At 36.6% G+C, this 23220-nt stretch overlaps 1 protein-coding gene across 1 annotated transcript in view; it reads left to right on the top strand.

Annotated features, from left to right (window-relative positions):
* EYS (eyes shut homolog) overlaps positions 1-23220 on the top strand; it is a 1626372-nt gene that overhangs the window by 1391592 nt on the left and 211560 nt on the right. Inside the window, exons 33-34 of the mRNA XM_047860135.1 lie at positions 942-1050; positions 10458-10678. Coding sequence (XP_047716091.1) covers positions 942-1050; positions 10458-10678 — 330 coding nt within the window. The remainder of the gene's footprint in view (positions 1-941; positions 1051-10457; positions 10679-23220) is intronic.

Here is a 23220-nt window from a genome sequence, read left to right as displayed (position 1 = left end):
GTGCAAACTGGGGCAGTGGGTCAAAATTAAAAGTAAAAATTAGGTGTGTTCATTGTCTAAAATTTAGAAAATACAAAAAAGCAAAAGTGAGCATTAAGATCATACTTTCAGTATGCAGAAATAGCCACTGTTAATATTAGTAAATGAATTTCTGATATCTCTATGGAATAGACTTAAAAAGACAAGTTACTATTATTACATGTGGCAAGTGACAGGGTACTATCATTTAAATTGTCTTTTAAAATTCTATTTAATTTTTTGCCAAGTACTTTAGTATGTGTACCTTTTTATCTGATTGTATCACTTTATAAACTGTGATAAATTTTCAATTGTGTATTGGTCATTTCTGCTATTCATTCTACAAATTCCCTTAACCTTATACTTTTCTTTATCTCTGAGACACAGTACCATGCCAGTACATTAGCAGCATGCTTTCTGAGTTCCGATAACTATATCACATTGTAATCTCACTGCTCAAGGGTAGGCAGCCTTTCATTTCTTATTCCATTTCTATTTCCCCTGGAGGCCAGGGAGGGGAAATTTCTACCTAGGCAGGTTTGCATCATTTAACATTGCTGTTACTTGTCCAACAGTCTCCTACATGAGTGAGACCATATGTCCACCACTGTTAGCACTTAAAATTTATTATTAGCTACTTATACAGAAAGCTCTTTTGGTTTTGTGGGGGTTTAACTTTCTGAAAGCATTTCAAGTCCTGATTTAGAGATAGAAAGAGAAGGAAAATAAAATTTCAGCATAAGAAAAGAAATATATCTTTCATCTATCCTAAAATGTTCACACTTGGTTGAGGCCATATTTCAGGATTATTATGATCCAGAAAGTACCTCTCTCATTGAAGAAGTACTTACCATCCATGTGTGAAGTTACCCTGTTCTTGCCAGTAATACATGCAATAATGGCCTCTTCTGTTTTGTTTCTAGCTACACAATCCCTGTGGGCAGCTCTCAGAGTGTGTGTATGATTGAAGTGACTGCAGATGGAAAACCTCCAATACTGAAGAAAGACACAGTGATATCCCATGTGTCTCAGGTAGTTATGCAAATATCTAGCTCCAGACATTACTAAGTGTGCCCTCAATATTTCAAATAACTATTTTTAAGTTAATAAATACACATCATATTTCTTTATTGAACATATTCCTTGTAAAAGCTCTCAACAAAACACCAGAATAGTCATCCCTGATACTTTAGGTACAATTAAATATATTTAATACTGCCTGTCGCTATAAAAGTTTTATTAAATTTAACAAGAAATTGATCTTCGTCTCACACTTTGCATATAATATGTTATGCTTGATGAAAAACACAGCACAGGAATGGGTAAAGATTAGCAAGATGCGGGGTACCTGGGTGGCTCAGTCGGTTAAGCGTCCAACTTCAGCTCAGGTCATGATCTCACTGTCTGTGAGTTCGAGCCCCGCATCCAGCTCTATGCTGACAGCTCAGAGCCTGGAGTCTGCTTCAGATTCTGTGTCCCCCTCTCTCTCTGCCCCTCCCCTGCTCATGCTCTGTCTCTCTCTGTCTCAAAAATAAATAAAAACATTAAAAAAAAAAGATTAGCAAGATACAAAACAGTAATTAAAAACGCATTTTATAGGCTATGGTAGTGCTTGTACTGTGCTGTTAAAAAGTCCCTTCTCGGGGCGCCTGGGTGGCGCAGTCGGTTAAGCGTCCGACTTCAGCCAGGTCACGATCTCGCGGTCTGTGAGTTCGAGCCCCGTGTCGGGCTCTGGGCTGATGGCTCAGAGCCTGGAGCCTGTTTCCGATTCTGTGTCTCCCTCTCTCTCTGCCCCTCCCCCGTTCATGCTCTGTCTCTCTCTGTCCCAAAATAAATAAACATTGAAAAAAAAAATTAAAAAAAAAAAAAAAGTCCCTTCTCAGAGAATTTTTCTTAGAAACATTGAATGAAGCAAAATTTAGAGAAGAGAGGATGGATGGTTGTCCTTCCAGAGACCAGACAATTCGCTGAATTCTTTTAATTTTAATGATGTGGTTGGTTACATGCTTCTTAGTATGACTTTATAGAAATACATTTAAGATAAAGAATTCCTGGTTCATTTGATCATCATGGAGAGTTAATCTGTATAATTAGAGCTCCAAAGTGCTAATTTTAGTGCACTTTAAAGCTGGCAGTGTGGAGGGCCCTAATGAATTGGAAATTTCATTTTATTTCTATTTTTTTCTATGTAGTTTTTTTTCCCATATTGAGCATATACAAGCATCTTAAAGAAGCACATAAGAATAGCTAACATTTGCATGAGCACATTACATTTTTCAAATTATGGCTATATATTTTATCTCATTGGATCTTCACAAGAACTCTCCAAAGTAAGAATTATTATCTCTTTTACAAGATAGTATCTTATAAAACTGATTATCAGATGTCCAAAATTTCATAGTGATAAGGAAAGAGACTTGATCCCAGATTTTCTGATTCCCACGCTTTGTTGTTGTTGTTGTTCCTTTTATTTTTTTTTATTTTTTTTTTTAATTTTTTTTTCAACTTTTTAAATTTATTTTTGGGACAGAGAGAGACAGAACATGAACGGGGGAGGGGCAGAGAGAGAGGGAGACACAATTGGAAACAGGCTCCAGGCTCCGAGCCATCAGCCCAGAGCCCGACGCGGGGCTCGAACTCACAGACCGTGAGATCGTGACCTGGCTGAAGTCGGACGCTTAACTGACTGCACCACCCAGGCGCCCCAATTTGTTGTTCCTTTTATAATACACTTAATTTCCTGCTGCAACAGATTCAACACTGTCTAGTGGATTATGATGGTAAGAATAAAATTGGCTTTTGTTTTGAAGAAAAAAAGAGACAAACAAACAAACAAAAATAAACACAGACTCTTGAATACAAAGAACAACCTAGAGGTTGCCAGGAGGGGAGGCAGGTGAGTGAATGGGTGAAACAGATAAAGGGGATTAAGAGTACACTTTTCATGATGAGCTCTGACTAGTGTACAGGATTGTTGGATCATTACATTTTACATTACATTACATTACATTACATTACATTACATTATTTTTTTAATGTTTTTATTTATTTCTGAGAGAGAGACAGAGAGAGAGAGAGCACGAGCAGGGGAGGGGCAGAAAGAGAGGGAGACACAGAATCCGAAGCAGGCTTCAGGCTCCAAGCTGTCAGCACAGAGCCCAATGCAGGGCTCGAACTCACAAACCATGAGATCATGACCTGAGCCGAAGTCAGCCAGTTAACCAACTGAGCCACCCAAGCACCCTATCTTTTCAATAAATACTCATTAGTGGAATTGCTGGATCATATGATACTTCCATTTTTAATTTTTTGAGGAACCTCCATACTGTTGTATATAGCAAGTGCACAATTTTACATTCCCACCCACAGTGCACGAAGGTTCCAGTTTTTTCACATCTTTTTCAACACTTGCTATATTCTGTTGTTTTTTTATGACTACCCTAACAAATGTGAGATGGTTTTTAATTATGATTTTGATTTGCATTTCCCTGATGAGTAGTGATGTTAAACATCTTTATTACATATCTTTTGGTTATTTATATGTCTTTGGAGAAATTATTCAAGTCTCATGTCAGTTTTTTAACCACCCTATTTGTTTTCGCTTTGGAGGCATAGGAGTTTCTTATATTTGTTTTAATATTAACCCCATATCAGCTATGTGGTTTGCAAATTCTTTCTCTCATTCTATAGATTTCCTTTTCATTTCATTGATTGTTTCCTCTGCAGTGCAGAAGCTTTTTCATTTGACATAGTCCCCCTTGGCTTTTGTTGCTTTTGTTGCTTGTGATTTTGGTGCTATATCCAGGAAATCATTTGTTCTACAGTGTTGTTCAAGTCCTCTGTTTCCTTGTTATCTTCTCTCTGGATGTTCTAGCCATTATTGAGAAAGGGATATTAAAATCTCATACTATCATTGAGCTGCTATTTCTCTCTTTGGTTTTGTCAATGTTTGTTTCATATATTTGAGCGTTCTGATGTTGAATGCATACACATTTATAATTGTTATATCTTCCTGGTCAGTTGACCCAGATAATCATTATATAATTATCATTCTTTGTCTCTTATGACAAGTTGACTTGTCTATTTTGTCTGAAAACCTATAGGCATTCCTTTTCTTTTTTGGTTACCATTTGCATGGAATATCTCTTTCCTTTCTTTCACTTTCAGCCTATATGTGTCCTTAAATCAAAAGTGAGTCTATTATAGACAGAATATGTCAGATATTGGTTTTTTTTTAATCTTTTTTTATCCACCCAGTCACTTTATGTTTTTTGATTGAGGGTTTGCATTTACATTTAAAGTAATTATTGATAAGTAATAAATTGCTATTTCCATTAATTATTTTGTCTTATAACTCTTTTGTCCCTGGTTTTCTCTCTTGCTCTCTTCCTTTGTGTTTCATTGATTTGTGTGTGTGTGTGTGTGTGTGTGTGTGTGTGTGTGTGTATGAACCATACTTTGATGCCTTTCTCATTTTCTTTTTTGTATCTTATATGTATAGTGTCTTTGTGGTTATCATAGGGCTTACATACAACATCTTACAACTATAATAATGTATTTTAAGCTAATAGCATCTTAACTTCAGTTGCTTGATCTTCGAGCTCTAATCTATATATACACCATTCCCAAAAAGCTTTATATTTTCATATGCTTTCATGTTGCTGTTTAGTGCCTTTTCATTTCAACTTGAAGGATTCCCTTTAGCATTTCTTGTAAGGTAGATCTAGTATTGATAAGCTTCCTCGGCTTTTGTTTATTTGGTTTGTTTTCATTGTTTTTTAATGTTATTTTAGAGAGAGAGCACATGATCAGGGGAGAGGGGCAGAAAGGCAGAGAGAGGGAGAGAGAGAGAGAGAGAGAGAGAGAGAGAGAGAGAGAGAGGATCTCAAGCAGGCTCCATGCTCATCATGGAGCCAGATATGGGGCTTGATTCCACAACCGTGGGATCATGGCCTGAGCTGAAATCAAGAGCTGGACACTCAACTGAATGAGCCATCCAGGTGCCCCTCTGCTTCATTTTTAAAGGACAGTTTTGCCAGATATAGTGTTCTTATTTGGCAGTTTGGGGTGGGGGGAGGAGGTTGAGCACTTTGTGTATATCATCCCACTCCCTCTGGCCTTGAATGTTTCTGGTAAGAAATCCATTGATAGTCCTATGGGCCTTCCTTTTATGTGATAAGTCACTTTTTTTTTTCTGCTTTCAGGATTCTCTGTCTTTGACTTTTAACAATTTGATTATGTGTCTTGGTGTAGACTTCTTTGAGTTCTTTCTTGTGGCCGTTTCTGGGCTTCTTAAATCTAGATGTCCATTTTTTACCCCAGATTTGGGAAATTTTCAGTATCTTTTATTTTTTTTTAATTCAGCTATAAATTTTTGTCTTCATTCCAACTAAAAGAATCAAGTAAGAAAATGTTTGAATAAGTAAAGTTAAAATTCTCATGTTTATTAACAGTCATTATATCTTCAAGTAAGTATTCTGCCCCTCTCTTTCTTCTCCTTGTGAGACTCCCATAATGCACATATTGCTCTATTTGATAGCATCTTATACGACCCTTAGGCTTTCCTCACTCTTCTTCAATCTTTTTTTTTTCCTTTTGCTCCTCTAACTGAATAATTTCATAGAAACCTATCTTTGAGGTTTGAGTTTGAGTTTGCTGATTCTTTCCTTCTGCTTGATCAAGTCTTTTGATGAAACCCCTCTAATAAAGTTTTCAATTTAGTTTTGTATTTTCAGCTCCAAAATTTCTGCTTGATTCTTTACTATATTTTCTCTTTGTTGATGTTTTCATTTTCTGTATGCTTCATTTTCCTGAGCTCATTGAGCATCTTCATGACTGTGACTTTCATTCTTTCTCAGGTACTTCCATTTCTTTAGGGCTGGTTGCTGGAGACCTCTTTTGTTCCTTTGATTTTTTTCCCCCATTTCTTCCTTTACATTGTAGAATTTGTGATGAGATCTACACTATAGAAAAAACAGACATCTCTCCCAGTCATTATGGACTGGCTCTGTATAGGAAAAGATCTTCACCAATAAGCCTGAGAGTCTGGGAACCTCTCAAACCTGTGCATGTATCTTCTCTGGACTTGTGTGTATAAATTCTCTATTATAGCAATTTGCCAGTTTCCTTTTCCAGGTATTCATAGTGTTTTGCTCCCTCTGGTGTCTGCAGTACTGCAGGTTCTCTGGAGCTACCTACCACAAGCCACCCACTTCTCTTTTGTTCTCAGCAGCCCCAGAGTTTCTAGAGTACATGGGTCATGCAGAACTTCCAAGTCAGGCAAAATAGAAACCAGTCACTCAAGAAACCCATAGAAAAGCCATAATGTTAGAAACATGCTCTACTCTTCTTTACCCTGCCCCCCTGCTCTGGCCCCTATGAGAGACCACCAAATTATATCAGCCTCAGTCTACTGCATCAGTGGTCCTCTGGAGCAGCAACACAGCATCCGGCCGTCTTTTGTTTTCAGTGATGGCCGGGTCCCATCAAGACAGGGGAGACAAACTCATTCTTCACTCAGCCCCCTGAAAAGACATTACTTTGGGTGCACACTTCAACTCTTGCCACTGCTAGGGAGAAGTCAGGAGTTAGGGGGGTTTTGCCTACCCTTCCCACTGAGCTGCAGGGGACATCTACAGTGAGTGAATTCACGTTATTCCAAACTTTGCGTTTGGTCTCAGTAGCGCCACACCTGGCACACTTTCCTGTCAGCACATAGATTCAGACAAAACGGAAACTAGTCCCTTGGTCAGTCCCTGAAAAGTCTGCACATAGTATATATGTTCCATTCTTCTATTTCCCTCCCCAGAGAGAAACTAGGAGCTGGAAGTTTTCTTCTAGTTATACCTCACTGAGTCTGGGGGAGAGCTTTGGCCAGTGAGTGCCACAGATTTTCCTGTCATCCTCAGTAACAGCTGGTTTCATACTCACCTGGGGTACAACTTCTTCTTAACTCAGTCTACTCATTTCTCACAAAAGGATTTGGTCTGTGTATTGTTGTTGAATTAGTGTCTCCCTAAAGAAGGAGTAGCTAGAGCTTTTTATTTTGCCATGTTGCTGATCTGTATACTATATTTTCTAAATATTTCATTTATTTATGATTTCATTTCCAAGATTACATTAAATTTCCATTTAGACAAAAATAATCCATATCCTTTTCTTTTTTGTATCTCTACTTCCCTATATCACTGTGCTCACAGGGTAGCAACTCAGTTCATTGATTGCTTCACTGAAGTTTGGTTTTTTCTTTGACAAAGGGAGAAGATACTATTTTGAGAACATTCTCTAGCCTGGAAAGCCTTAAGAATCAAAGATTTAACTGGAAAGTAAAGAACTAATGAGGATTTCATTTCTATTTATCAAATTAAAAAAAAACTCTTTTTGTAAGCTACTTGACATTAATCTCATAAGAAATTGAAGAATTTCCATATAAGCACTATTGGGCACTCTATGCTATATATATTAAATATTGAAAGCTATATTAGAATTAAAGTGATATTAATATTCCTTCTTGAGTGGTATCCAGTGAGGACCTCCTGGAGACTGAATCTAGTGAAACAGCAAGGTTATAAGGCAGCATAAAGTAGAAGAAGATGCCTAGAAATTAAACAGGAAACTGTAAAACACACACACACACACACACACACACACACACACACACACACAAACCAGGATTGAGTGTCATAAATCAGGTCATTTGTAAAAACCCATAGTAAACCTCCTATTTATAAGACACTGTTATGGACTCTGAAGGAATCCCAAAATGACCATGTTAGAGGCCCTACCCCAAAGGGATTAAAATTAATATGGAAGAGACTGTATGGTCATAGATTACTATGGGGAGGAGAGAGAGAGAGAGAGTTAGATCTCTTCTAAGATAAATATTGGTTCTGCCTTTTGATCCCCTTTCATTAAATGCCTCTAAAGTTTTTAAAAATTTAAGATAAACCATATGTAAGAAGTAATTTAAATAAATCCTTCTTGCCAAACACCTTACACAGCATCTCTTATCCCATTCCAAGACTTGATGTTTCTGGTTTTGAATTTGTCAGCATTCAATTCAGATAATATTAAAGACAAAAATCTAGTAACAACACCCAAATAAAAGTCAGTGTTTCAATTATAAGTCATCACATTCTTGAGTAAAGACAAGTACACTCCAGTAGTTAATCTTAAGTAAAAACTACGTTAGTTACCTTCCTATTAACATAAAAGTTATTTAATTTAAGATTTGAGGCTGTAAAACAAAACTAAACATTGAATCAAGATATCATTACAGAAATATATGTAGACTCCAAAGTCTAAATTTAAATTAAAACAGAATAAAGAAGAGATAAAGCAGCTTCTTACCTGTTTCCACCTCTGTAGTTTTTAGAAGTTTGTACCCTTTTGCCTGTCTTCTTATTTTATTCCTACACATTATAAAAGGGCAACTATATTCTTCCTTTAAAGAGAAAACTCTGGGAGGAAAGGGAATGCTTATTTCACTCTTATCATTTGTGGAGTCCTTTTCCCTCAGTCACCATTCATATTTTTCATTATCTTGATGATTCCTCCTTGATTATCCATGTCTGTTCTCTGTGGTTTTATCTTGTAAGATCATATCTTCATGTCAGACTCTATTCTCCATAGTCTGATTCACAAGAAGTTATTAGAAAAGACTTATTTTAAAGACCTGTCTCCTTAGAAATGATTATACACACAAAAGGCTGCTCCTGGATAATTAAGAGTCTGGGGATAGAGGAAGTCAACCATTTTAATGGTTATCTATGTTCAGTCAATGGCAGCAGCTTTTTCAGACATTTCAGGACTCCAACTAAGCTTGAGCCTCAGATCAGAAGAAATACAAGGGCCATCTACTTTCATTGTTTGGGTGTTTTTTAATGGTCTAATAAATCATAGATAGCTCTATAGACTTTCCCTCAGATCTGACTACTGCTGACAGAAGAGGAGGATATTCTTCCATCCTTTATCAGTTTTGTGCTAAAACAGCACACTTGTCAAAGCTGTGAGAGGTTTGCTGTTCCAGGTGTGTGATCAATACACAAAGATGTCAAAGATCCTCGGTGAGAGAAGGTCATGGCCTTGGATTCACTGATTCTACAGGTTCATGGTAGATCCCAGATTGCATTAGCAGTGAGTTACTTATTTTAAATTGATAAAAGAGTTTTTGCTAATAGTTTATTAGAGTAGTAATATAAATGGACTTAGCATATGAGAAAGGATGTGAAAACAAACAGAAATACTCCTGTACTGCAAGAGGGCCTATTATTACACCTTGAGTTTTCCACCCCACTATGCCCGAAGATAGTCATCCTCTGGGTGACTGTATATCTGAATCTTTTATAAAGTACACACACACAAAATTAAGGAATGCCTTTAGAAGCAGAACTCGAGTCACTAAAAAAGAACAAGAGCTCAAATAATAGAGTTAGTTAGATCTATTATGGGTCATGGAGATGCTTTGATGTTCCTAGAATTGAACATGCTCTGTTCTCTAAAAGTGCATTTGCATCAAACCAGAGCATATTAATGTAAACATTAGGTGACATTACTGAGCATTTCCCATTCACTCCTCCCCTTAGAGCCCTAACTTAATTATTTGGCTCTAGTTTCAGAATTCTTGCAATGATAGTTTTCCATTTTAGTGGATCTGTAATGTCAATCTGGATACTTTTCAGGTATCAGTTTGGAGTGCATGAATGTGTATTGGGGATAAGGACATCAGAGGCATAAACTGCACAAATGCTGCATGCACCTTTTGTATGCCAACAGCCCTGAAGATCAGGGTCTTGTTACCACTTCATCCAGAATTCACATGTATTCATAAATTCCTGTTTGGGAAAGTTACTTTTTATATACATACAAATGATGAGAATTCAATTTATATACGTTACTGAAGGGTGGGAAGAGAGATTAAGTAGCAGTTTACATCATGCCAGTGATTTTATCATCATTCTGGTCAGCGAGTATAAGCTCTGTTTCCAAATAAGGTCGCATTCGGAGCTACTGAGGGTTAGAACTTCCACATAGGAATTTGGGGGAAACACAATTCAATCTCTAACAATAGTTAATTAACAAGACTCTATTTTCCTTATCAGTTATTATTTGCTAATATTTACATTAAGATTCAAACACTTCAGTTCCAAAATACATTTCAGAGTAATCAATCAACAAGTTTTATTGAATGCCCTTTTTTTAAAAAAATTAAGATTTCATTATGCATTGTGAGAGCTATAAAAGAAATATAAAATAAGGACCCTTTCCTAAGGTAACTTATCCTACCACCTAGTAGAGGTGACAAAACTAAGCAACAATTACAACCTGTTTTACACAGAAAGATACATTAAAACATGCCTTACAGAACAAAACATTCTAGGTCTTTCTCGTATAATCTGGCAACACCTGATCAGATATTTTTGTTGTTATTTTTCTTATAGGTGCATTTTGAATCAATGTACCTTGGCCATATCCCAGAAGATGTTAAGATCCATAAGAATGCAGGTCACATTTATGGGTTCAATGGCTGCATTCAAGAGCTTCAAGTAAACAACAAAGAATTCTTCATCATCGATGAAGCACTACGTGGAAAGAACATCGAGAACTGCCATGTCCCATGGTGTGCTCGTCATCTATGCCACAACAATGGCACCTGCATCAGGTTAGTTCTAGCCTCTTGAACTCTAACCTATATTTCTTGACTCCATTCTTAAAACAACAAAAACCAGCAGCACTGTCATCTGGGTGATGGAAAGGTCTGGAACTTCCAATTTTGTGTATGCATCATCTAGGTGTTTCACACATGTGGTGGATACTTGTTTGTTCAAAGAAAGTTGTATATTGTGGTTCCAATGTCAAGAAATACTTGACCTCTGAAAATAACTAGGTAACTGGACCTGATTTTGGCAATTTCAGATAGATTCAAGCATAATTTACCAAGGTGTTCTGCTTTTGGAATATATAAATGACAGATTTTTATTCATTGATAATGGTTTTGATGCATTAAATTTTATAGCACTTTTTTGCTTCATCTTCAAAAATATAAAAGATCAACTCAGATCTCTAAGATTGAAGATGGAGAAGAATACTTATATCTGTTTCTTCTTTTTATTTGCAATCTGTATGTCAAGGAGGAAAAAGCCTATATACCTTATTTCCCTTGAAATAAAGATTCATCCTGCTCTTATAAGATTAAAAAGATTTTAATTACAATTACTTTCTGCTCCACTAAAATGTCTTAAGTGAATCAACCCTGAGGGAGTCTCATTTGGACAGTGTAGAACATATTCCCAAATTTCTTTAATCCTCTGAGAAATCTTTTTTTCAGGGCTACAAATAATGACAGAGAGGATGGTAAAGCATGTACAGATTATATTAATGAAAGTCAAGGAAAAATTGACCAAATCTCACAGGAAATATCTTAATTAATTCACCTCAGTGTTTCTAAGGGGCAAGGTATCAAGTAGGTAATGACTCCACAAAAGTAAACAACCACAGGCCAAAGACAGGAACAGAGGAATGGGCAGGTATGATAAAGTCAAGGTGATATATTTACCGAACAATCACACTCTGACCTAATATTTGAGGAGAAAGCATAGTGTAGTGGAAAAAGAGGATATCAACTCTTGGGATGTCTAAACCCTTTGCTTCTGGTTAGCTCTGCCCAAGTGTGTGCCTTGATTTACACATTTGTAAAATGACACCAGCAATTAGGACTTAATTCATATAAGAAAAACATAACAGATGAAGTTTCAAAAGACTTGAAAAGAATGAATTTTGAGTTTGAGTGAAGCTAACTTCCTTGGTCGTGGTTATTTTTCTGAAAGAAACAAAACTAAGGTCTTATTTAATAAGTAGTCTGCTTTATAGTGAACCCGCTAATAGCAATTATTTTTAAAACATAATAATGCAAAAATTATCCAATAAGATAACCTTCAGGACCCTGAAGGAAAATTAACTGTTGTGTAACTAAGTGAAATATAAACAGGAAAACAGCTTTTCCTACTGACTTACTAATGTCTGAAATATTTGTGTCATTCAACCTAAATTAAATATTGTCAATGAGGCTTTACCACTGACAGAATTATAAAAGTGACAAGAATTGTGTTTCCTCTCTTTCTGTATATGATGAACAGATTCTAACATAGACCCCATTATCCCTCTCCCAGTGTTCATGCCTTTGTATGATTCCCTCTCCTTTAGTGTAGGATCTATGATTTGCTTTGAACCAACAGAAGGTGGTGAAACGTCAATTATGTCATTAGGTTACATAAGATTGTAGCTGCATCTTGCAAGGAGACCCTCTCTGTCTTGCTGACTTTGATAAAGCATGAAGCATTTTGGAGAAGGTCCATGTGACAGGGCACTGAGAATAGCCTCCAGCAAACAACCAGTAAGGTGGCCTCTAGCTGACAGCCAGCAAATATTGAACCCCTCAGTTCTACAACTGCAAGAAACTAAATTTTACCAACAACCACTTCAGCTTGGGAGCAGGTCCTTCCCAATTGAACCTTGAATAAGATCCCAACCTGACCAACACCTTGACTGAAGCTTAGGGGCCTCTTATACAGAGGACCAGTTAAGCCTTTCCTTAAACCCTTGACCCACAGAAAAAATAAGATAATAAATGTGTTTTAAGTTGCTAATTCTGTGGTAATTTTGCCATACAGCAATAGAAAACAATTATACTCTAATTTTCTACAGAAGTGTCCACATCACCAACTCGGAGAATAGGTAAGAGTTGGTTTTACTTTGTAACAATAACTGTCAGAGATACTGTAAGCCAAATACATGCTAAATAAAATAAATCTCTTATTTTCATAAACTAGAGAACCTCACATGACTTCCAGTTTTAGTTACTTAATATGTATTTGAAAAAAAAAGTAAAAATTATTATTCTAGTAGGATAGATATAAATAGTCCTAGGTTCATTCTCTTAGATTTATTTCAGCAAACATTGCCTGAAGGCCAACTGAGGGAAAGTACTATGTGAAACGAAGATGTATATTTAAGACACTATCCTGCACACAAGCAGCTTTCAGTTTAGTATGGAAGCTTTATCAGCACTTAAGGCCTTAGAGTGAATTCCCCACACACACACACACACAAAAGTATCTGTTTTCCATCATATACATTATTCTGGCTTTCCATATCAATTTCTCAGTCTTTCAACCTCTCAACCCCTACTCCAGAGAAATCCACTCAAATGACAGCTGATTTTGGCAAGCACTATTTAAGGTCTTCCAGATCTGTATGTGCCTTTTATTGTTAGTGAAATGGAGACTAGCTGGCTGTAACCCCAAATAAAACACTCTTCACATCCTCTGAACAACATGATTGCTATCTTGATTACCAATGCTGAACTGCCAAAACTACTCTTTGCGTTATTGCATCCAGGACATGCTGGTCCATGGCAACTACAACTTCCAATCCAGCATCTCCTTATGCACACCAACACCATAATACACTGGAGTTGGCTAATTTCAGAACAACAACAAAAATAGACTTCTCAGAAGGATCATAAGAACAGCCCCTTGGAGGTCAAAAGTTTAATCCAAGAAGAGCACAGATAGCTATAGGGCTACAGGGAAGATTATCAGAATAAGAATGGTATGTTTACTCTTTCCTGTTTTGTCTAAAATACCAATAGTAAACCATAATAGGGCATTCCAGCAGTCTGTGTAGCAACTCATAAGGAGAACCAGAATATGTACTGAAGGAGGACTCCCAGTGAGGCCATGAGCAGCTTCAGTCCATAGAGAAGAACACAGAACAAAGAAATGTCATAAAGAATCCTCACCATGACCAACACACTGCCCCCAGCAGACGCATACCCATACTTGGAATACATGGAATGGTATAAAGTTTTCCAACCAAGGAACCTAGAGAAACTCTGCTACTGAGCCCTATCTTGACTTGGACAAAATGGACCTGAACTGGCTTAATGCTTTTGGCAACTCAGTTCCCATCTGTGTTGTTGGCAAAAGCCAAAGATTATTTTCCTGTCCATGTTGTCGCATCATAAAAAGGATCTCTCCAGGACCTTCCAGACTGTCTTCCAACCCTTGTCACCTTTTGGGTCTGTCAGTGCTATCTGACTTGATGTCACCCCTGAGCCTGCCTACCCAGGCAGACTTATAAACTCTCCTCTCCTTTTCTCCTGTTTTTTTGTTTGTTTTTGCTTTTTATATATGCAAACAGATATATTCTGGAGGAGAATGTAAAATCAACATGCATTTGAAAACATGAAACTTCAATAATTAAATACTTGTCAAGGGCTGGAAGGATGAGATACTTTGACCCCTAAGGAGTAGGGGCTCATTTTGGATTATTCTAATGGGAAAAAACTGAATAATTAGAATATTTCATGGTGGTTTGCCTTCTGAAACTATGAGGGTCCTCATGAGTCTGGGTTTGCTTTCCATTTCTTCCTGGCACTAGCAACTATTCTTAGAAATGAAATGCATATTATTCTTATGGATTGGCAATATCAGTGTTTTAGCAAATCAAAACACAAATGTTATGTTTGCAATGATTTCTAATTAGGGCACTATAAATAGCTGGAGTATAAAATAGTCAACCTGGGAAGGAGAGCCATCCACGATCCTCTGTCTTGCTGAGTAACTGGGAGAAATGAGACAACCAGGGAAATCTCAGATTTTCAGAATCCTCAGAAATTATTGAACCTTATACCTCATTTACAATGTCCTTCACTCTGTCCTTGTTTCACTCCTGTCTTTTTGATATGTCTTTGTTTTTTCATGTTTATCACATTGTAGTTAGTTAAAAATCCAGTTTGAACTGTCCCCTGCAAATCCTTTTAGTAAACTGACATGAAGAAGTCACTTCAAATCCTGGCTTAGTTGCTTAATAATTATGTGAACTTGGGCAAGTTTGCTAATCTTTTGGAACCCCATTAACTGAGCTAGAAAGTAGAGATGCTTTCTGTATCAGGTAGGAATCCTTCTGTTACAAATTCTGGGAAACTCATCCCAAACAGAATTTACTGGTTCACACTAAGTGGAAGGCTGTGGATTCCCATTTTAGGTATCTTTTGATTCATGACTTAAAGGCCACGCTAGGGCCCAGTTTCTTCTGCTCCCTTTGGACACTTCAGTTTTAACTCCATTCTCAGATTTCAAATATAGCAAAATGGCTATAGGTGCTCCATCACCTACACCCCTCAGGTTTTCTCTCTTCTCCTATTTTCCCAGAAGAGGAGATTGGATTCAAGACAGCTTTCAAAATAGCAGAGCAATTTCAATAAGGTATATCAATATTTAGCCTTTCTGGATTGAAAAGGAATAGACAGAGTGACCTGATAGAATTCTTTTTTGGTCTACAAGTTTATTTTACTTCCAAAGTAACAGACCCTGTATGTTCAGAAAGAAAGAGTCATTATTACAAGGTCAAGAAGAAAGCTTTTTTACCTCTCAGCTTTTCTGTCTCAAGATATAAAGACACTAATTTTTAAATACTATTGCATGTATGCATGATGGTTTTACTTGAAAATGCAAATAATTTGTAATCACAATTTAATTGATCTAGTCCAGGGACTTTCATCTAGAATTTAAAAAAAAATCTCTCCTAACCTTAAGAGAGAGAAAAGTTTTTTTCAGTACACACGCACGCGCACACACACACACACACACACACACACACACACACATACTTGTACACCCTAATCCACATCTCCTGGGAATGCTTTTTCCAACATGTAAAGACTAGTGGTTTAATAGGAGATAGCCCTTAAAGAAGCATACTTACTCTAAAGAAGAGTAGGATGGTAAGTGAAGAGACGTTCAGTACCATAAAGCTATACTTTAGGGTTCATGCAATCAACCCTATTTATAGCTATTTGTAAACAAAATCATCACTCATTTTAGCAGCTTGGTTGATAAAATTCAGTGTTAATAAGTTATGTCCCTCCATTGTCTATGAAGGTAACCTGCTTACAAGAAGATAAATTTCATGTTGAAAAATATTAAGAGGAGTAACACTTCAGCAGCTTTACCAAGCAAATGTCATTCTGCTTTGAGTACCATCACATGTTTCTGGACAGTATCCAACCTTTTTTCATTTTGTTATAAATCTGTGCTAGAATTTTCAAACCCCTGTGGTTGCTCATTTCAGAGAAACCCAAATTGCATGTAGTGAAATTCAGTTTAGAAAAGTGATACAGAAGGGTTATTCTGAGTATCCAAATCTCTATGGACTTTGAACAAGCTGTTTCCAAAAGGGCATACATAGGAAGGTTAGCAAATTAAACAGATAATATTTAAATCACTTTCTCCTTTCTATGCCAGATGTTTTTAAATAGGTTAAATAATAATTTAAAAGGATCTCAGGTTTGGGAATATAACCTATACAACAAATGCACTAAGAACTCATGTCACTGACATTATAGTAAATAATTATTGAAATGCAAGTTTTAAACTTAGTCTTAATTTTACCAGGTGCTAAACCTATAGGAATGTATTTTATCATGCACTGAAAGTCAATAATTCCCATATGTGAATGAATGTGCTGTCTGTGCCTCTAATTGTTCTCATAGCTTTTATTCATCACTAACCAATGCTACCCTCCATGTGCTGGGGCAGGGGTCAGCAAACTTTTTTGTAAATGTCAAAATAGCAAATATTTCAGACTTTGCATCACAGTGATTCAACTCTGCTATTGTAACTCTAAAGCAGCCTTTGACAACATATAAAAAATGAATGGGCATGGCTGTGTTCCAGTAAAACTTTATTCACACAAATAGATGACTAGCAGGATTTGGCCCAAGGTCCATGGTTTGCAGACCACTGCACTAGGATAAAAGATGGATGAAAGAGTTGTTTTATTCAATTCATTGACCAAGAAAGTCCAACTCAATTTAATTTTCAATGTTAAACAATGTTTACATAGATAGATAGATAGATAGATAGATAGATAGATAGATAGATAGATAGAGGTGCCTGGGTGGCTCAGCCAGTTGAGCATCCAACTCTTGATTTTGGCTCAGGTCATGATCTCACAGTTCCTGAGATCAAGCTCTGCATCACACTCTGTACTGACAGTATGGAGCCGGCTTGGGATTCTCATCTCTCCCTCTTTCTCTGCCCCTCTCCCATTGCTCACAGGTACTCTTTCTCTCTTTCTCTCTCTCAAAATAAATAAATAAATATGTTTTTAAAAGTTATATAGGTATTATAAGGTATTGACTCATGCAGTTATGGAGGCTAGGAAGTTCTGCAATCTGTCAGTCCGCTAGCTAAAAACCCAAGAAAGCTAGTAATGTAGATGCCAGTCTGAGTCTGAAAGCTTGAAAACCAGAAGCATTGATGGCAGGAGATTGATGTCACAGCTCAACAGAGAGCGGGGCGCCTGGGTGGCTCAGTCGGTTAAGCAGCCAACTTCGGCTCAGGTCATGATCTCACGGTCTGTGAGTTCAAGCCCCGCGTCGGGCTCTGTGCTGACAGCTCAGAGCCTGGAGCCTGTTTCAGATTCTGTGTTTCCCTCTCTCTGACCCTCCCCCGTTCAGGCTCTGTCTCTCTCTGTCTCAAAAATAAATGTTAAGAAAAAAATTTTTAATAAAAAATAAAAATTAAAAAAAAAACAAGAGAGCAAATTCTACTTGCCTCTACTTTTTGTTCTGTTCAGATTCCCAAGGGACTAGATGATGCCCATCCAAGTTGGAAAGGGTCATCTGCTTTATTCAGTCTACCAATTCAAATACTGATTTCTTTTAGAAACGGCCTAAGAGATACACCCAGAAATAATGTTCAACCAGCTATTTAGGTATCATGTAGCCCAGTCAGGCTGACACATAAAATTAACTAAAACAAGTAATCTCCAAAAAAAAAAAAATTGTATTTCTTACCATTAGGGAACTTTCATTGTTCCCATTGTCCCATGTGAATAGAAGTAAAAATTGGTTTCTTTCATTCTGTTTTTTCAATTCATTTTCCCTTTTCTTTCAATCCATGTTTTCTCATTTCATAGACATCTTTTTTGACATTGTTTGATAAAAAGAACTTTTTTGTGATTTCTAGGTATTTAGTTTTCAAATCATTTAGCACTTCAAAATGAGGTAGGAGCTGTAAATTGAATTTGAAATTGCAGTAGTAACAACCATTAGAGTACAAAAGATTAGGGTATCATGTCTTAGCATTTCTATCTGTTCTGTAGTGAGTGGCAACACCCCCACAAAATGTTTGCTTGTCTTGTCATTTCATAGTGGTATGTAGCTAGGCATCACCTGCTGAGATCTTTTAGTTATTACTCTATATCCAGGCCAGATTACCCCTAATCTAGCTCAGTGGTCTACTCTCACCTTCTGAATACCAAGGGGGGAAAAAAAGCCTATTTCAGATCAATTTCTCACCACAAATTTAAACTAATAACATCTTCAAATATTTAATCCTTCTTCTTAGTTGCTACACTTTCTGTCTACAGTCAGCATCCTTGAAATTGTACTCAGAATTTGTGTCTTATGTCTTAGAGGACTAATTTGTATTTGGTTAGATTATTCTCAGCTGTAAAAGTTTGCTACTGAGCATCTAAGCATCTCAATTGTAGGTAACCCCTATTGCTAGAAATAAGGTGAAAAAAGAAAGTACCCAACCAGGTTTCAGGTAAAAATTTAGGAGTGTATGTGGTCTTCTCCATTTCTCTCATTGTGTTAATTAATTGAGCATTTAAGACATTTATCTATGTATCCTTTCATTAAAGGCAGTTTAAACTTTAGAGGGTTTTAGTTTTCTTTTGTCAGTGATGTCAAGCGTGCTCTGTAGGATTTCTCTTTACTTTTTCTTAATGGAATATCATGCATGTTCCAGAGCTTTCTATTCATGTTGACATATTAAAAGCATGATTCAGCCTACTTCAGTTTAAAACTTCCACCTTACATTTAGTTTAATGGTTCCAGGCCCCTTCCTGGTTGGGTAGACCTGCAGTTCAAGAACTTGAATGGAGAAAGAATGTGATGTTTTCTTCCTGATGCCTTTCTGTCCCTCTTCTGTGTCTAGTTTGTCCATATTTGGGGCTGTTCTGGGGCAGAAGGGATTTGATTGAAATAGATTCAGAGGTTTTCTTCTTAAATGGTGCCATTTTGGTTCCGCATGTTCTCCCTACAACAGAAGCTCAGTGCTGGATCTTCTGATACATGTGTATGTGAGTCTTCACCAAAATCTGCACAAGGGGCCACTCCACGGTCCAGTTACCCAAGGGAGGAAAAGATCTCTGGTTTATTTCTCCCAGTTTCTTCACAACTCCTTACTTGCTGGTGTGCTCTCCCCCAGTCTAGACCTCGTTTACTCTGGAGCAAATGAAGCTAAGAGTCTCCCTCCCCCCACCCTTACACATGTCCTTCTGAGACTTGGGAGTTGCTAGGAATTGCAGTAGGTTATTATAGTTCTCTTTCAGAGGGCAAACTAGCTTGCAATCAAGAATCATTTCCATGTAAGCATTTCCTGGGAAGAGTCTAAAGAGATTTCAGAGAAAGAGGCCCAAATCTCCAAACTTCCTTGTAAGTCACTGAGATTTCTTTTCTCATTGTAAATAAATATTCACTTTTATACACAATTCTGTGTATATACTTTTAAATCTTGTTTGTTATAAAGACCAGTGTCAAAGGTCAGTTTTCAAAGAGTTTCAAACCTGACTTTCACACAAGTACATAATGAACACATGCCAAAGATTTAGTTATCTCATTAATGAAGACATGAGCATGATGGTTAAGACTGCTTAACCATGGTTAAGACTGCTTCAAAGAGAATCCAAGAGACTGAGGACAGAGTATCACTGAGTGAATGCTAAAATAAGACTGCTAAGTTAAAGACAAAAGTGGTTAGTACCCTACAAGAGAACAAAATGTAATTTTGTGGTTTTCTTTCCTACCATTTTATGCTTGTTTGCTTCTCCATCAGAGAAAAATCTACAAGTTAACATGTAACTTCAGAGTCTGGGCCTAATCAATAGTAATAGTGAGCCACAGAAAAGTGCATTCTTCCAGAGGATTACATAATCTTTAAGCAGGCCTGTTAGAAAATACTCTAGTAGGATATTAAAAGAATATGCTCTTGCCCCTTTGTCTTATTTCTCAGCTTTGAGCTTTTTCTGAATACCGGCCATCTTCTGCATTACCAAAAGATGGGAGTCCCAGCTGCTCAGTCCTATCCCTCTGCTTTCCTTAATGTTTAAAAAGCTGGAGGTTATCATAAGCAGAAAAGCAGAAAAATAGACCCATTAAAGTCTTCCATGATGTGAGAAACAAATATATCAGTGCTATTATTAGAAGAAAGGAAAAATACAGGCATGTTTTAGCTCCATATTACTGAGATGAAATGTAATGTATCACAACAAAATATTTTGGTAACTTTTTTCTGTTTTTTCCCCTGCAATATCCATATTTAGAAATTATTTTAATCCAATCTGTTTGATTAAAATGGGATTTGTGTATCTTTAAGATCATTCATCCATCCCTTCTTTCATACCACAAGCATTTGCAGAGAACCTTTTTTATGTTAAGCAGTGTGATGCATGGGATTTATAAAGAACAATAAGACATGGGATCTTTTTCTATATACTCTTTTGCTTATGATAATCTCAGGTTTGTAAAACATTAAGGGCTGCAGAGTAAAATGTGTTTTTTTCATTTATGCATACAAGGTTCAGTCTTAGGTTGAAACAGTCTAGGTTGCACAGCCTGTTGTTTATCTTTTTGATCTCATTTCTTTCCCCCATTCTACAAGTGTCAGGTATTGTGAAAATGGATTGATGTGGGGTCATTTATTCTTGCTTGGATAGTCTGACTGAAGCTGCAGGGTTCTTAGTTGCTTATAAAAGTGGATCACATATTTGGAAAGCATAACTCTTACCAATGTAAGTGTCACAGGGTTCTTGGTAAAGTACAAATGCAGTTTAAATTGATTTTCTAACCACTTTTATTACTGCTATCCTTGAGTGCAGCAACAAGGGTTGAGCATTTGTTTTTACAGGGCAGAAAGCATTTAGGTCTTCTGCAAATCAGAGTTTCATTAAAGTTGTGATTGCAAATACAATTATATTTAAATGAGAACAAACAAGATTAAACGTGAAGAAATTGTATCATTTACACCAAATTTGAAAAGTCTCAAAGAGTTAAATTTTCAAGGTTTGACTAATAGAAAAGACCACTATCAAATTCCACACATATTTTTTACATCATATTTATGCAGCAAGGTCAAACAAGTAGGGGGAAAAAAATCTCATCTTCAATTTTCTCTACCCTTAGGTAATAATACATGGAGAACTCATTTGCCCTGATTGATCTTCCTGGGCATAAGAGACCTCTCTGGCTTAAATCCCATCTGAAAACTATCCTTCCTCTCCTTTTCTTATAGAATACTAACAGTTTTTTTTTTCTCCAAAGAACAAGCAAGCAAAATATGAGCTGCTAATATGTTTTCCTTGACTGTTTTGCTCCCCTTCAAAAACTGTTAATTAATGGGGTTTTAGGAAGAATTTATGTATTAAAACCAGTTTGTTTTGTAACTAGAAATACTTATTCTTGTTTTAAATCTGCATGGCTTACTACTTAAAGCTTTCATTTGTATACATGCGCACGCACACACATACACACACAAAAGATTTGGTAAATAGTGTTATGATTTTTATACGTAATTGCATATGCAACTGTTAAAATTGTGTGGAAAACTTGACAAACAAAATGAAAACAAAGCACAGTTAAAGCTGGAATGAAATGTGAGATATCTAGAATCCCTTGGCTTAGGTTTGCAAAATGCTTAAAACAAGGAGTTTAAATAATTAATTTAGGAAGGAAACAAACCAATCGTTTTGGTTCAGTAGTAGACAGAATTCCCAAGCCTTACATTTTGTTCCTGGCCCATTTGCTGCCTATTAGTTACCTTAGGAAAATTGCTTAACCTTTTATACTAGGAAAATGAAGTAAGAATTGTTCCCCCTCCCCTCCTACACAGCAAGTGATTTGGAGAACAAGTTAAAACTTGTTAAAAACTTAAGAGTATAAAGACTAGATGGAAAAACACTGGAAAATAAATTTGGTTATTGTTTATTGACATCAAAACACAATAATGGCTTCAAGCAAGTACTGTCTATAAACACTGCTGATTGCCATTGACCTAGCAATTACCAAGTGCTGTCTTTGTTTTGGAAAACGAGATAGTGGTACTGTTCTGATGTAATTTTATCTGAAAATGATGTTAACGCTTAAAATATCATTGGGACATAGATTTAGATTTCAGCTTCACAGATGGGAAAAGGGTATAAGTGAGTTAAGATATTTGTTCAAGTCAACACTGATAATAGACACAGGATAAATCATACTCTTCTAGACTTTAAGTAAGTGCTTTCTGTCCCAACCTTTGCAATATGAATCAACTATTTGCTCCATTACACAAAAAAGTTAGTTGTCCAAAGTTAGTGATTTGGTAGCTATTTTCAGCAGTTCTCTGAGTTGGGAATTATACTTAAAGATGAGGCTATATCTAAAAATTATAGTTTATCGCTTCAGACCAGTCTAACAGGCAAGAGGTCTGTGCCTTCTTCCCCTTACTCTTAAGGATACCACTAACCATTTCTGGAATTTTCACCATTTCAGTAAAGAGGGGATTAAACTAGACTGGAATTTCCAAAACTGTTTTTCAAGATATACTAATAAGCACTCCTTGGGGGAAAAAAAGATGAGAGGGGGCAAATTTTTCTAAGACAAATTCATAAAATGTCACATGCCCATTCCCCTCTTTAAGTGTAATGTATTTCAACATGTTAAAGAAGTCGTATAGAAAATAATGCATTCCACTGTACTTAATAGAAGTTTCTAAACTTATTTCACCCAAATAACATTTTTCCAGGAATATGTATTAACATTACACTGAACATTCTGTTTCTCAGAAACAGTATGAGGAAATGCTACACCAGTTGATACAAACAACATCCAGCGAGTACTTTTTTTTCCCACTTTTCAAAGACTTACAGAGTAGAAGATTGTACAGCAATACCTGGGAATATATGCTGGGTTTGTATGCTTTAATACCAAGAATCCTTTCTTCATACCTGACAAGTTGTCATAGGCTCCAAGATATACATTGTTTTCTTCTCAGTCCTGTATTAATAGGACTTATGACAACAATTTAAGTTCTATAGAACTGACAGAAAATCATGCCTAAATATTGGAGTTGTGTTGAGGGAGGAAATTATCTG

Source organism: Prionailurus viverrinus, chromosome B2 (assembly GCF_022837055.1).
Source record: "Prionailurus viverrinus isolate Anna chromosome B2, UM_Priviv_1.0, whole genome shotgun sequence".
Classification (NCBI taxonomy): domain Eukaryota; kingdom Metazoa; phylum Chordata; class Mammalia; order Carnivora; family Felidae; genus Prionailurus; species Prionailurus viverrinus.
The sequence above is the reverse complement of the archived record's forward strand: the minus strand, read 5'-3'. Positions and strand labels throughout refer to the sequence as shown.